General features: G+C 37.1%; 2 protein-coding genes across 3 annotated transcripts in view; one reads left to right on the top strand and one right to left on the bottom strand.

The window, feature by feature from the left end:
* The window catches only part of HSF2 (heat shock transcription factor 2), a 37,983-nt gene extending 35,645 nt beyond the window's left edge, over positions 1-2,338 (top strand). For both annotated transcript variants that reach the window (XM_003898239.3, XM_003898240.3), the window contains 2 exons: positions 821-905; positions 1,303-2,338. In XM_003898239.3, coding sequence (XP_003898288.1) covers positions 821-905; positions 1,303-1,598 — 381 coding nt within the window. In that variant the 3' untranslated portion in view covers positions 1,599-2,338. The remainder of the gene's footprint in view (positions 1-820; positions 906-1,302) is intronic.
* A 10,290-nt stretch (positions 2,339-12,628) lies between these two features.
* The window catches only part of SERINC1 (serine incorporator 1), a 28,699-nt gene continuing 24,816 nt past the window's right edge, over positions 12,629-16,511 (bottom strand). The window contains exons 9-10 of the mRNA XM_009206190.4: positions 16,172-16,402; positions 12,629-14,464 (exon numbers count right to left, since the gene is read on the bottom strand). Coding sequence (XP_009204454.1) covers positions 14,329-14,464; positions 16,172-16,402 — 367 coding nt within the window. The 3' untranslated portion in view covers positions 12,629-14,328. The remainder of the gene's footprint in view (positions 14,465-16,171; positions 16,403-16,511) is intronic.

Genomic DNA, 16,511 nt, shown 5'->3' with positions numbered 1-16,511 from the left:
TATACAGCTTCATTTTATGTTAAATATCAGGGGAATTACTGTAATTAGTTTACAGTTGGTTACACCATATATATTTAGCCAGCATGTAGATATCTGGGACTTGCAGATGTCTGGGACTTACAGGAAAAATTAAGAACCTCTGCACCTCAGAGTGTGAACATCATTGAAAAGAGCACTGAAGAAATTAACAAGGTAAAGATATAATTTCCCTACCACAATCAGATGTGAGGAGAGAAGAAAGTGGTTCAAAGAAGCAATTTAAATGACAGAAAAGAACTGACAGAGCTACAAAAAGGACAAGAAGAAACACCACCTCAACTTTGAGGCTTCTAAATAGTGATAAATAGTTTTAAGGATGTCATTATGTCATCCTGAGCTACTCTGTGTTCACTTATGCTAAATATTCTGTTTATGAGTGAAATGTATAATACATTTTTAAAATCAAAACTACTTAAAATGAATTTAATTGCATAATTATCTCTCAGTTAACATTTTGAAACCAGTCATCTTTGATTCGTTCTGATCTTTTACTCTTGACAAATTCTATCTGTTCTGCTGTTGAAATCCCCCTTCATTTCATCCTTAATATAGAATATCCTAATTCAGGTTCTTTGTTTTATCCCCTCAGTGATAGCAATAGTTCCTTAACCAGTCTTGTTATCTCTACTGAAATCTCTCTCTGTAGCCCGTTTTTCCTATGTTTCCCCATCTCATATATTTCAGATAATATACCAGTATTTACATATTGTATCAATTTTTCATTTTTTTCAGAAACTACAATATAAACAAGTACTTATATATATATATTTTTTTCTTTTAGTCTGAGAATAAAGGATTAGAAACTACTAAGAACAATGTAGTTCAGCCAGTTTCAGAAGAGGGAAGAAAATCTAAATCCAAACCAGGTAGGTATAAATATAGTATTCAGTCTATGTAGGTTTTTTTAATCCTATGTAGAAACAAGTGCAAGCCAAGGGTAGTCTTAACAATTGAATATGCTGGCTTTAGTTCTGTGAATAGTGTGTCAAGGTATAGAGCAAGTTGAATTGGTGAGGTAACAATTCTTAAAGTTTTTTTTTTTTTCTTTCTTTCCTATTTAACTTTAGGAAACTCATTTCTTAATTGTTGAATGAGAACTACTGACTTGCACATTTTAAAATTTATTGGCATAGTGCATCATGTCATTTCTTGTTTGGCTATCTGAGAGTAGTAATTGCCTATGTGTACATTTGTTTTCATTTTTTCCCCTCAGCTTGAACTCAATATAAGCTGGTGATTAGAGTGTTTTTCTGATCTTTATAGATAAGCAGCTTATCCAGTATACTGCCTTTCCACTTCTTGCATTCCTCGATGGGAACCCTGCTTCTTCTGTTGAACAGGCGAGTACAACAGCATCATCAGAAGTTTTGTCCTCTGTAGATAAACCCATAGAAGTTGATGAGCTTCTGGATAGCAGCCTAGACCCAGAACCAACCCAAAGTAAGCTTGTTCGCCTGGAGCCATTGACTGAAGCTGAAGCTAGTGAAGCTACCCTGTTTTATTTATGTGAACTTGCTCCTGCACCTCTGGATAGTGATATGCCACTTTTAGATAGCTAAATCCCCAAGAAGAGGACTTTACATGTATATATTCATCAAAATGATGAACTATTTATTTTGAAGTATCATTTGGTACTTTTTTTGTAAATTGCTTTGTTTTGTTTAATCAGATACTGTGGAATAAAAGCACCTTTTGCTTTTCTCACTAACCACACACTCTTGCAAAGCTTTCAGATGTTACTCAGCTGCATAGTTACACAGATTTAATGCACATTATTGGCATATCTTTAAGTTGGATTCAAATGGCCATTTTTTTCCAATTTTGGTAAATTGGATTTCTTTTTATTACAAATATGACCATTAACCTCAGTTAAATTTTTGTTTGTTTTCCTGTTTGATGCTGTCTGTTTGCATTGAGTGTAAGTCATTTGAACTAATGGTATAACTCTTAAAGCTTTCTCTGCTCCAGTTATTTTTATTAAATATTTTTCACTTGGCTTATTTTTAAAACTGGGAACATAAAGTGCCTGTATCTTGTAAAACTTCATTTGTTTCTTTTGGTTCAGAGAAGTTCATTTATGTTCGAAGAAGTTTATTCATGTTCAACAGGAAAGACAAAGTATATATGAATGTTCACGGTCTGATAGGGTTCCAGCTCCATATATATAGAAAGATCGGGGGTGGGATGGGATGGAGTCAGCCCCATCCACTTAGTTGGACTAGTTTTAAATAAAGGTTTTCCGGTTTGTGTTTTTTTGAACCATACTGTTTAGTAAAATAAACACAATGAATGTTGAGTACTAGTGTCTGTTATGTGTCTTCTTTAGAGGTGACACTCACATGAAACAATTTTTTCTTCTCATAGGAAGCAGTGGCTTTAAACTGTCTATGGTTCATTACTCTCAATATGAGTCACACCAAGATCTTTGTACCACATCTCGAAAATATATTGTATATTGCAACGAGGGAGATATATCTCTAAATTTAATGTATTTTGAAGTTCTTTGTTTAAAAATTATACTGGGTTGCTTTCTATGTTTCTAATAAAAAAGTGGGAGAAGTATGCCCCTCATTGTCCCAAATAGGGTAAGAGTATTATCAGTGGATGTCTGGAGAGAAGATAAGAGAAATAGTAAAATCAGCTCTTTCCTTTGAAACAGTCGCCCAAGAGAATTATAGAGACTTAATGCAAGGCCAGGGCACTTTTATCATGTGAAGAATTTCACCTTTGGGCAAAGGACTGAAAGCAGTACAGTTAATATTGTATAGGGCTATTTAATGAGGAGTTTCAAGGCAGGTTTTCCTATTGGCCATATTCTGTCCGTGTCTTAGAATTTCTTTTATTATGATGTAATGATTCAAAGTAAAGGCTAGCACAGAAGAATAGGAAACTTCCCTTAGGGGAATTTTAGTTAGATCCTAAAATACTTGGCTCTGACAGTGGGATCTTGGTGAATTAATTCAAGACCCTACAACAATGCTCTGCGTGAGCTGAAGAGGTTACGTTTCTAAGGGTGATAAGAAGAGTTTAGAAACTGAGAGGAGAAAACCTTAAAAGATTTTTTCTTCATTCCTTTCTCATTGTGAAATACAATCAAGTTTCTTCTTGGGGGCATTTTGGAGCTCTAGAAGCTCTTCAAAAATAATTTTGGAAAACTTGATTACGACCCTGGTACTTTTAAAGTTGACATTTAAGATTTTTCATCTTAAGTTTAAATAGTTGGAAGGAAATTAGGATATAGTTGATATTGCTGTTCTAAAACATAATTGTTATATGTTTCTCTAACATTTACCTAAAGGAACTTGAATGCCATAATGATTTGATCTCTCATCCAATCTACTTCCTCCAAACAATTTTTTTTTTTTTTTTTAAAGACAGAGTTTCACTCTGTCGCCCAGGCTAGAGAGCAGTGGTATGATCTCGGCTCACTGCAAACCTCCATCTCCCACATTCAAGCGATTCTCCTGCCTCAGCCTCCTGAGGAGCTGGGACTACAGTCATGTGCCAACACACCCGGCTAATTTTTTATTTTTAGTAGAGACAGGGTTTCACCATGTTGGCCAGGCTGGTCTTGAACTGGCCTCAGGTGATCCGCCTGCCTCGGCCTCCCAAAGTGCTGGGATTACAGGCGTGAGCCACCGTGCCCGGCTTCCTCCAAAGAATTTTATCCTGCTTTTTTATGTGTGAAAGTTAGACATCGATGGTCTTTCGTGACACTTCTTTACATCTAAATTTGAGATTGTTTCCTGTAAGATTCTAGGCATTTAAAAACTTTCTTTCCAATTTTATACTGTATAACTACACAGTGGTTTAAAACCGTATAAATATATAGAGACTTAACTGATTGCCAAACCATTTCCTTTTCCTATTATGTGGCTAGATTATTTCCACCACTGCAGATGGGGTAGCCGTGTAACTGAGTTTTAATCAGTAAAACAGGAGAAGTGATGTGTAGCACGTGCAGTTCTGGTGTAACTTCCCCCATGCCTTTCTCCCAAGCCATTTACCGCTCCACTGGCTTGATGCAGAGTTGTATATAGCTTTCAAATATACAATCAAGAAGGAAAATAATGGCTTTTTGAATTACTCCTTAGAGGAGGGCAACCCATCAGTCCTGGATAACCATTTTACACTTCAGGTGAAGGGAAACAAACCTTTTTTCTGCCTGAGTTTTTGGGGGTTGATCTGTTATAGCTTTTAATGTTTACTATCATTATAGTTTAATTTTGATGATCTGTTAAACAAAAAGTTTTACCAAAAATATCTTTTAGTGGGATAAACAGGTCTTCCTGAGTTTTCATAATAAAAGTTAATACCAATTTTATTCCTATTTTTGTTTTCATTGATGTTAAAATCCTGAGAATCTGTTTATAGTACAAAATGACAAGTAGATGAAAAAGCAATTTTGTATAGTACTGTTAATTTTTTTAACGCCTTTAGAATTACGTACCAGAATTCTATCAGTTGATGACTCAGTTGGATCATCTTTCAATTTTGTTGAAAGCAAAATACTAGAAACCAGCTAAATCACAAAAAAAGTTTTTTAACTCAGTGTCATCTCTTTCTCACCAATATTTTTTAATGTCCCTTTACCAATTGTCTAGAGGCTTTTTCCAAAGTGCAGTGGTAAGATTCAAAATGGATAAGAGGTATATCTTTGTTTTGTCAAGTATGAAAAGAATAATTTTTGTTTTGCTTTTGTTTTTGTTTTTTTGAGACTGAGTTTTGCGCTGTTGCCCAGATGGGATTACAATGGCCCATTCTTGGCTCATTGCAACCTCTGCCTCCCAGGTTCAAGTGATTCTCCTGCCTCAGCCTCCGGAGAAGCTGGGATTACATGTGTGCACCACTACACTCGGCTAATTTTTTTGTATTTTTAGTAGAGATGGGGTTTCACCACATTGGCCAGGCTGGTCTCAAACTCCCGACCTCAGGTGATCTGCCCTCCTCGGCCTCCCAAAGTGCGGGGATTACAAGCGTGAGCCACCGCGCCCGGCCGGAATAATTGTTAAAAAGGATGATGCCGGCTGGGCGCCGTGGCTCACGCCTGTAATCCCAGAACTTGGGGAGGCTGAGGCGGGCAGATCACAAGGTCAGGAGATCAAGACCATCCTGGCTAACACGGTGAAACCCCTTCTCTACTAAAAAATACAAAAAATTAGCCGGGCATGGTGGTGGGCCCCTGTAGTCCCAGCTACTTGGGAGGCCGAGTCAGGAGAATGGCATGAACCCGGGAGGCAGAGCTTGCAGTGAGCTGAGATCGCACCAGTATACTTCCAGCCTGGGCAACAGAGCCAGACACCGTCTTAAAAAAAAAAAAGTAAAAAAGCATGATGCCTTGTCCTGAGGCCTATGGTACTGTTTCAGCCAGATCAGTTTTAGGAAAGAGCACACACAGGAATTAAAGATGTGGTTTCTTTAAAAAACAATCTAGCTTGTGTGTACCAGAGGGAAGTCTGCCTGTACTGTCTGGGAAACTAGTACCACAGTGTGAAGACAATATAGGGGGTAGGTACCCTCATCCCACTTCCAGCTTTTTTTTGTCTTAGGGAGATACAACTAGGACCATAAAAGCTTGTGAATTACAGACAGCTAAACGTTCTTTTAGGTTGTGTCAGTATGTTTGATTACAGATGGCATACTCGGGAATCTGGAGCTTGAGATGTGAGAAAAATGGTCTGCAGACTGGAAGAATACCGAAATGACATTCACTATGACTTAACGTATATAAAATGTCACGTTCAAGACTTAGAGCCTAAACCTTCATTTCAAGCATACATGAAGTATTTTCTGAGAATCAATATAGCATAATAGGTCATAAAGTAAGTCAACAAACTTCTAAGAATTGGTATCAAATAGACTAACCACAATGCAAATAAGCTAGAAACCAGTGGAACCATTTTGAGATTCTTTAACATTTCTGGAAATTGGAAAAGAACTGCTAAACTTGTGGGCCAAACAAAAAATGCTGGAAATACTGATGTTAATGATTTAAAAAAAAAAAAAAAAAGTACATGCCAAGATTTTTGAGATGCAGTTTAAGTGGTATCTAGAGGGGAAATCTATTCTTAAGTGCTTTTCAAGATAGGAATAAAAACAATGAGCTGGACAAAAGCCAAGTAAAATAAGCCAGAACTTGTTTATTGAAAAAGCACTAAAACAAAATCTTTTGGTAAGATTGAGCAAGAAAACACAAATAGAGAATGGAAAAATAAAAATGTTATAAATGCAGTTGAAATTTGAAAATGTGAGGATATTATGAACAATTCATTTGAAAACTGACAATAATAGACAAATTACTACAAGTCTTTTACTCAAACTAATTGAAGATAGACATGCAATCCCACAGCTCCTAGTTTCAGTAATTAAAAATTTTCCCCCAAAGCATTTTATAGTAAATTCCACTAACCTGTTCCATATGTTACCAGTTCTTAATCTAACAGTTAACAGTTCATTCAAAATAATAGCAACAATGTATTTGATTATATACATATATATTTGTGTGTGTGTATAGTCTTCATACTTAGGGGTGCTTATATATAAGTGGAATGACAGCAATGATACATGGGATAGGAAAGAGAAATTAGGATTATTTTGTTACTATAAGGTAAACTGCTCATGAAGTAGTATATTATTATTTGAAAGAGGGGTTGCATTATTTGTAAATGTATACTGCAAACAGAAGGGCAACCATAAAAAAAACCACACTAGAAGACAGAGAATAACAAAATGCCAAATTAACACCATCAAAGGCACAAGAAGAATGGAAGTCAAAAATAGGAATAACGAACAAGGTTAACAAATAGAAAACAGTAACATGGTAGATGTTTATCCAAATATATAAATAGTTTGAATGTCAAGGGTGTAAATGTACCAATTAAAAGATAGATTATTCTATGGGAAAATTGGGCCAGTTTAAAAAAGAAAAAAAAATATTGTCAAAGCAGATCAAAGAACAAAACCCAATTATATGTTGGTTACAAGCAACCCACTTGAAATGTAGAGACATACAAATTAAAGGGAGAAAAATATGCCAGGCTAACACTAACCAAAATGAAGAAATAGGTATATTATAGAATAGCAGACTATACAGCAAGAATTATCAGGGATAATGATGTAGTACAAAATGATAAAGGGGTCCATTCTCCAAGAAGACATAACTATCCTTAACATGTATGCACCCAAGAACAGAGGATCAGGATACATGAGGCAAAAACTGATAGAACTGCAGGGAAAATGAAGCAGTTTGGAAGTTTACCCCTCTAATCCTCACATTGAATTGTAATCTCCAGTGTTGGACGTGGAACCTGGTAGGAGGTGACTGCATCATTGGTGCAGATTTCTCATGAATGGTTTAGCCCCATCCACTTGATGCTGCCCTTGTGATGTGCATGCTCATGAGGTTTGGCTGTTTACAAGTATATGGCTTCTTCCCTCACTGTCTCTTACTCTTGACTCTCACTCTGTGAGACTTCGGGTCCCTTTGCCTTCCACCATGATTGTAAGCTTTCTGAGGCCTCACCAGAAGCTGAGCAGATGCCTAGGACTGTGCTGCTTGTACAGCCTACAGAACCATAAGCCAATTAAGTCTCTTTTTATATTACTCAGCCTCAGGTAGTTATAGCAATATAAGAATGGCCTGCCACAGAAAATTGGTACTGAGGAGCTATATAGACATTTGAAAAACCAGAGTCTCTTACTTCAGACAACCACCCTAGTGCCCCAGCAAGGGTTCTTAACCAGGCTGAAATGGCTGAAATGACAGAAGTAGAATTCAGAATATGGATAGGAACAAAAATCATCGAGATTCAGAAGAAAAGTCAAAACCCAATTCAAGGAATCTAAGGATTACAATAAAATGATACAGGAGCTGATAGATAAAATGGGCATTATAAGAAAGAAACAGACTGATCTGATAGAGCTGAAAAAGATGCTACAAGAATTTCATAATGCAATCATGAGTATTACCAGCAGAATAGACCAAGCTGAGAAAAGAATCTCAGAGCTCAAAGACTGACTCACTGAACTAACTCAAACAAAAACAAAGAATGAAAAACACCTCCAAGAAATAGGGGGTTATGTAAAGGAAACCAAAGGGGAAGAAAGCAAGCAACGTGGAAAACATATTTCAGGATATTGTTCATGAAATTTCCCCAACCTCACTAGAATGGCCAACATTCAATCTGAGGAAATGCTCTGGGAGATACTACCCAAGACCATACCTGAGGCACATAGGCATAAGCTTCTCTAAGGTTGAAATGAAAGAAAAAATGTAAAAGCACCCATAGAGATGGGGCTGCTTGTGCAGGGCACAAGCCATAAGCCTTGGTGGCTAACAGGTGTTGTTAAGCCTGCAGGTGTGGAGGGTGCAAGAGTGAAGGAGGCATGGCAGCCTCCACGTAGATTTCAGAGGATGTATGAGAAAGCCTGAGTAACCAGGCAGAAGCCTGCTGCAGGGATGGAGCCCTCACAGAGAACCTCTACTAAGCCAGTATGGAGGGGAAATGTGGGGTTGGAGGCCCCAGAGAGTCCCCACTGGGGTACTGCTCAGTGGAGCTGTGGGAAGGGGGCCACTGTCCTCCAGACCCCAAAATGGTTGATCCTCCAGCAGCTTCCACCCTGTGCCTGGAAAAGCCACAAGCACTAAACTCCAACCCTTTACCCTGCAAAGTCACAAGGGCAGAGCTTCCCATGGCTTTAGGAGCCCACCCTTTATACCAATGTGCTCTTGTGAGGCACAATGTTAAGACATGGAGTCAAAGAAGGTTATTTGGGATATTTAAAACTAAAAGACTGTGCTGCTGTATTTCAGACTTGGATAGGGCCTGCAGCCTTTCTTTTGGCTAATTTCTCTTTTTTGGAATGGTAATACTTATCCAATATCTGCACCCCCGTTGTATCTTGGGAGTAAATACTTTGAATTTTAGAAGCTTATAGGTGGAAGAGACCTGCCTTGTCTCAGAAGGGCTTTGTACTTTTGAATGATGCTGGTATTAGTTAAGATTTTTTGGGAGAATATTGGCAGAGGATGATTGTATTTTGAAATGTGAGAACATAAGATTTCAGGTTCCGGGGCAGAATGATACAGTTTGCATGTGGTCTCCTCTAAAACTCATGTTAAATTATAATCCCCAGTGTTGGAGGTAGGACATGGTGGGAGATAACTGGATCACTGGGGCAGATTTCTCATGAATGTTAGTGCCATCCACTTGGTGCTGTCCTTGTGATAGTGAGTTCATAACAATATCTGGATGCTTAAGTGTAGCATGTTCCCCCTCATTCTCATCTGCTCTTGCTATGTAAGATGCCAGGTCCCCCACTGGCTTCTGCCATCATTGTAAGTTACCTGAGGCCTCACCAGAAGCTGAGCAGATGCCTTGCACCATGCTTCTTGTACAACTTGCAGAATTGTGAACCAATTAAACCTTTTTACTTTATAAATTACTCAGTCGCAGGTATTTCTTTACAGCAAATTAGACAATAGGTTAACACAGAAATAGTTGAATTCACTATTACAGTTGGAGACTTCAACACTCCTCTATCAGAAATGAGATCCATCAAGCAGAAAATCAGGGAGTCAACAGAGAAAACTGATGAAACCAGAAGCTGGTTTTTGAAAGATGAAATCAGTAAACCTCTGACAAGCCAGACTAAGAGAGACAAAAATTAATATCAGAGATGAAAGAGGGGATATCACTGCAGATCCCATGAACATTTACGAGGGTAGTAAAGGAATATCACAAACAATTGTATGCCTACAAATTTGATAACCTACATGACAAAGTCCTTGAAACACACAACCTGCCAAAACTCACACCAGAAGAAATAGATACTCCAAATACACCTGTATCTATTTTAAAAATTGAATCTATTGCCTTCACAAACAAAATGCTAGACTGAGATGGGTTCACTGGTGAATTCTAAAAATGATACTAATTCTGTAGAAACTCTTTCAGAAGGTAGAAGCAGAGGGAATGCTTCCTAACTCATTCTATGAGGCCTAAAACCAAAACCAGACAAAAATATCACAGGAAAACTACCAAATAGTATCTTTAATTAACATAGATGTAAAAATCCTCAATAAAGTATTAGCAAATCCAATTCAACAATGTATAAGAATTACACACCATGATCAAGAGGGATTCATCCCAGATATGCAAGGCTGGTTCAAATATTGAAAATGAACTAATAGAATCTATCACACAAAGAAACTCAAGAAAAATCATATAATCACATCAATAGATCCAGAAAAAATATGACAAAATCCAAAACCCATTCATGATAAAAATTTTCCATAAACTAGGCTGGGCGCAGTGGCTCACACCTGTATTCCTAGCACTTTGGGAGGCTGAAGCAAGCAGATCACTTGAGGTCAGGAGTTCAAGACCAGCCTGGCCAACACGGTGAAACCATGTCTGTAATAAAAATACAAAAAATTAGCTGGGTGTGGTGGTGGGCACCTGTAATCCCAGCTACTTGGGGGGCTGTGGCAGAATTGCTTGAACCCAGGAGGTGGAGGTTGCAGTGAGCCGAGATCGTGCCACTGCACTCCAGCCTGGGTGACAGAGAGGCTCTATCTCCAAAAAAAAAAAAAATTCTCCAATTCTCTGTAAACTAGGAATGGAGGGGAACTTTCTCAACCTAATAAAGAATATTTACCAAAGATCCCCACCAGTAACATCATATTTAATGGTGAGAAATTTAGCAGTTTTCCTACTAAGGAGGAAGGCAAAGATGTTTCTTTTCACTATTTTCAACATTATAATGGAAGTCCTGGTTAATGCAATAAAACAAAAAAAGGAAATAAAAAGTATACTACTTCGGAAAGGAGATATAACATTAACATTGTCTCTGCTAGCCGATGACATGATGAAAATCCAAAAGAATCGATCGCAAATCTCCTAGAACCTAAATGCAATTCAAGGTTGCGGGATACAAGGTTATTATATGAAAGTAAACTGCTTTCTTATATAACAGTAATAACTCAAATTTGAAGTTAAAACCCAATGCCATTTCTATTAGCACCCCAAAATGAAGTATTTAGGTAAAAATTAAGAAAATATACATAAGATCTACATGAGAAGAACTACAAACCTGATTAAAGAAATCAAAGACCCAAATAAATGGAGAGAGATTTCATATTCATGGATAGGAAGACTCAATATTGTCAAGATGTCAGTTCTTCCCAACCTGATCTATAGACTCAATGTAATCCCAGTTAAAATCCCAGCAATATTTTGTGGATATTTGATAAACTGATTTTAAAGCTTATATGCAGAGGCAAACAACCTGCAATAGCAAACACAATATTGAAGGAGAAAATCAACATTGGAGGAGGAATGATTGATAGTACTCATCCTCAAGATTTAATATAAAGGTATAATAATCAAGATAGTGTGGTATTGACAAAAAAATAGACAAATGATCAATGAAACAGAACAGAGTTCAGAAACAGACTCTAATCAACTGATACCTAGCAAAAGGACAAAGGCAATATGATGTAGTAAAAACAGTCTTTTTGACAAATGATGCGGGAACAACTGGACATCTACATGCAAAAAAATGAATCTAGACACAGACTTTCCACCCTTCACAAAAATTAACTCAAATGGATCACAGAACTAAATGTAGAAGTATACAACTCCTAAAAGAAAACAGAAGAAAATTTAGATGGTCTTGTGTTTGACAGTGGCATTTTAGATACAACACGAAAGGCATAATCCATGATCCACAAAGCTCTCTCCCCTCCCATCCCTGACCCCAAACAACCATTAATCTGTTCTTCGTTTCTATAACTGTATCATTACATGGATGCTATATAAATGGAATTATATCATATGTGATCTTTAGGGATTGGATTTTTTTAAAACCCAGCATTCATGTTGTTGCATGTACTAATGGTTCATTCCTTTTTCAAGTAGTATTCTATGGTACAGGTTTACCAGTATGTTTATTCATTCATCCATTGAAGGGCATCTGGGTTGTTTCCAGTTTTGTTTGTTACAAATAAAACTGCTATGAACATTTATGTACAGGTTTTTATGTGAACATAAGATTTTATCTGGGATAAATGCTCAAGACAGTTACGGGCATTGTACTGCTCATAATGTTGGAGAAAGACCACTTGACAAGAATTATGGAATAAAATATACTAAAGCTTGGTAACTAATATGGGTTGGAGTATTTTATCAGTAAAAGTACAGTCTACTTTAGTAAGGAAGGGAAATTTTTATACTATCTGAAGTATCTGCGAAAGAAGATAAGCCTCAAAACTGGCAACCAGAAAAAAATAGCTGGAAGACACACTAGATGTAGAATATCCACTGAACATATTCATATTCTCCAAACTAAACTGGTCCATATACCGAAGACTCTTCAGGGGAAGACTGCCTCTTTACCCCTGAGATCCTACTTCTGGGGTCACTTATAGACAACCAAAGGGTAACAACCTCCTTCTAGACAATTTAATTATCATTACAGAAAACAGGCAGTTACTTTCTAGTGCCAGCTCCTTTTTCACATAGGAAGAAAGATCTAAATGTTAGTATGGCCACGTAAAGTTAAGCTGCTAAATAATCAGTACACTATCCACTTTCTCTGAATTCATTTATTTAGAGGTAAAACACAGCCATTCAAAATTGTGGAATACAATGTCTACACACAGAATAAGGTTGGGGAATTAAGCTGAATTGTTATATTCCATTCACATTAATAAATATTTTTAAAGAAGAAAATGTAGATTTTAAAAGCTTCATTAGACACTAGTGACACATACAAATAACTAAACTGTCATACTGCTTGATTTTCAGGGTGAAAGGTTACAATAATCTATATATTTCAATTACATGGCAGTAAATACAAAGCATTTTAAACATCTTTTGAACTGTGTAGTATACTATAAGCAGGAGTTTATTCTAAAACATTCGATCATTCTTCTGACCTGTTTATGGGTCATGCTGGACACCAGCAATGCATATCACATAAATTATCCACCAGTAATGAGGTGTAAAATCAATTATGCAAGTATTTTGAATAGAAATTATTTTTAAATGTCAGAGAGAATGCTATTACTGGCCAACTTGAAACTTCCTAATTAGCTATCTGAGCTATTTAAGTCTGTACACTTCAGTGTCTTCATTTTTTAAAATGAGAAAACTGGACTAGATTTTAGATAAGTACCTACTAAAGCCTAGTGTTTTGCAGTTACTTCCTTCCCTGTCAAAATTTTGCCTCCTTTGATTTTCAATCCTTTTTTTTTTTTTTTGTCTCACTTTGTTGCCCAGGCTGGAGTACAGTGGCGTGACCTTGGCTCACTGCAACCTCTGCCTCCTGGGCTCAAGCAATCCTCCCACTTCAGCCTCCTCAGTAGCTGGGACCACAGGCACATGCTACAAAGCCCAGCTTATTTTTTGTAGAAATGGGGTTTCACCATATTATCCAGGCTGGTCTCGAATTCCTGGGCTCAAGTAATCCACCCACCTCAGCCTCCCAAAGTGCTGGGATTACAAGGGTGAGCTACCATGCTGGCCCAAAGCTAACTTTCAAAGCGAATTTCAAACACTTCCTTCTAACCCATGATTATCCTTTTCAAAACCTTGTCTAAATCCTTCAGAGTTCCAAACATCTCCACTGAACCCATACCTCATGAGTTTAAAACAACCAACAGTTCACTTTGTTGGCAAAGGCCATCTCTACCCACGTAAGATTATTTACTCATTATTCAATTAAGTACCCAAACCTCCATCCATAACCTACACTATTGTCCACTGAACACTCCCTACCTGTGTAAGTCCCATATCAAGGGTAAAATCTCCTAAGATTTTTCAGACAATTGGCATTTAAGTGACTTGTGTATAAAGTTTAAAATAAGCCATGTTCTTTGCAGTATCCTACCAGGCAACACATCAAATATTTCAAAAGGCAGCCATACATTTGCTTTAATGCTTCCTAAAACAGCTTAAGGTCTAACATAATTTTAAAATAGTCAAGCAATTTTGTTTTTACTCTTCATTTCACAAGTATAGAGCAGAGAATAAGCCCAATAATGTCCACTTTTACTAACTCATCACCATATTCATAAAACTTTCCCTCGGCAATTCATTCTACTTCACATATCAATGCACTTGGCAAGAAAATAACAAATAAAATGACAAGCAGTAAAATCTAATTCATGCCAGAACACTGGAGAAGTTACATGGGAAGCACAAACATACACAACTTTACAAAAGTTGGGAATACTGTTTTCAAATAAGCATAATCAAAATGGGACTTTCATGCTAGAAGTCCCACTCAGTCAAAATCACGATTTGTAAGAACAAGTGGTGCCACGAGTGTCCAAACATACAGCACGATGCCAATCCAACTGGAAGAGATTTTCACCCAGACAGCTGTCCACTGACTTTTCATCTCACGAGAGGGTTCATACCTAAAATTTCAGGGAAAATTATTAAAAAGGGGCAAGTGGGTTGAATTATCAGCCATCAAGCTACGAAGCTTCATTAATTCAGAAGTGTTCTTTGTATACAGTTTGTGATTTCAGATATATCATTGCTGCATCTAATCTGCTCCCTTTCTTACCACACTGCTAGTGTGAAGGTAAAAATCTGTTATTTCCTTTAATGGAGTAAAGTACACAGGCCTCTGAAATAGTTATTTTGCATAATCTCTGAAGCACTTTATGCATGTCTGCCATGTTATTAGAAGAGAAACTGAATGTGACCTCTGGATAAATGAGATGTCACTATTACATAAGATTGTTCAAAGTGTATATGGAACTCCTCACCTGATTTCCACCCCGCCCCCCGCCCCTGCCTTCTCAGAATTAAGAGACTGGTATGACTCAGAGACATCTCCTTAAAAAAAGAAAGAATTAAGAGACTGGAAAGGAAGTATATCTCAAGTTTAACTGATTTTTGAGTTAATGAAATACACCAGAATCCTTCTAGTATAAAGCCTTAATATCTACCGTTATCTGACAGCCAAGGATCTGAATTAAGAACCAGCTGGATCCTTATAGCTGAATACGCAACAGTGTAGGAATTTTAAAAAACATCTATTATTTTCAATAATAAAAATCAGTAAAGGCTGTACTCAAAGAAATACAACAGGCCGGGCGCGGTGGCTCAAGCCTGTGGTCCCAGCACTTTGGGAGGCCGAGACGGGCGGATCACGAGGTCAGGAGATCGAGACCATCCTGGCTAACATGGTGAAACCCCGTCTCTACTAAAAAAGACAGAAAACTAGCCGGGCGAGGTGGCGGGCGCCTGTAGTCCCAGCTGCTCGGGAGGCTGAGGCAGGAGAATGGCGTGAACCCGGGAGGCGGAGCTTGCAGTGAGCTGAGATCCGGCCACTGCACTCCAGCCTGGGCGGCAGAGCGAGACTCCGCCTCAAAAAAAAAAAAAAAAAAAGAAATACAACAAAGAATAATCTTTTTCCTCCATCTTTTGCTGATACTGAAGGCCTTCTTACAAATTGTTTATGAATATTATGCATTAAAAAGTTATTAAAAACAAAACTTCCCCAACCACATAGTTCAATCTGAATCTTTGACCAAATCGTTCAGTAGTCATTTGGACAAAACCAGAACTTTCAAAAATGAAAACACTACAAATCACTACCTTCCTCTTAAAAGAAAAAGATTTATGGATTAAGTTTGAAGTGATAAAAAAGAAAAAGCATAAATTGTAGCTTGTAAGAATTCTAAGAATCTATCTATGTTAATGAATTCATACTTAAATTTAAAAATTTTCAGAGCTTTTAATAACAGTTCAAACAAAACAGAAAAAAGGATGTATCCTTTACTTCACTATGTTTACAGGATTGAAAAAAATAAACGTTATGTTAGATCCCCATCAACATGGATTTTGTAAAAAAAAAAAAAAAAGTATTAGTTTCATGAAAATTTTTATTTTAACCTCTCCAAGATTTGGAACTATTTCAATGTTTCAGTTACTGTTAAAGCAAGGAAGTAAAGATTGCATTTCTCATGCTAATCTCACTATTCATTTAGCTGTACATTTTGAAATATTATCAGAGGATAAAAAGTACTTCATATCACACCATGGTTTCACAAGAGAATCATAAAAATGCCATCAGAATTCACACATCCAGAGTTTTCATGAAATATAAATACCTGTACCAGTTGGTAAGGGTCATCATGATATAAAGTGAAGCCAGGAAAAGCATGAAGTGAAAGAAGGAATAACTGTAAGTGACACCATCCCTTTCATTATCTACAGCTCGGTGAACATCGTCACCATCCTCCAGTGATCCATCACTTCTAGCTCCACCATCTTCTATTAATGTAGATTCATCGCTTGTTAAAGTCAGTTTATTAACCTGACTATTGTTTGAAGTACGGATGCTGTATGAAAGAGAGTTTAGGAGGAGAGAGAGAAAAGAATATTTTTAAAAGAAATGATTCATAAATAAACAGCTAGACTTCTTGTTTAAAGAAAAAAATTCCATAGTTT

Source organism: Papio anubis, chromosome 6 (assembly GCF_008728515.1).
Source record: "Papio anubis isolate 15944 chromosome 6, Panubis1.0, whole genome shotgun sequence".
Lineage (NCBI taxonomy): Eukaryota > Metazoa > Chordata > Mammalia > Primates > Cercopithecidae > Papio > Papio anubis.
The sequence above is the reverse complement of the archived record's forward strand: the minus strand, read 5'-3'. Positions and strand labels throughout refer to the sequence as shown.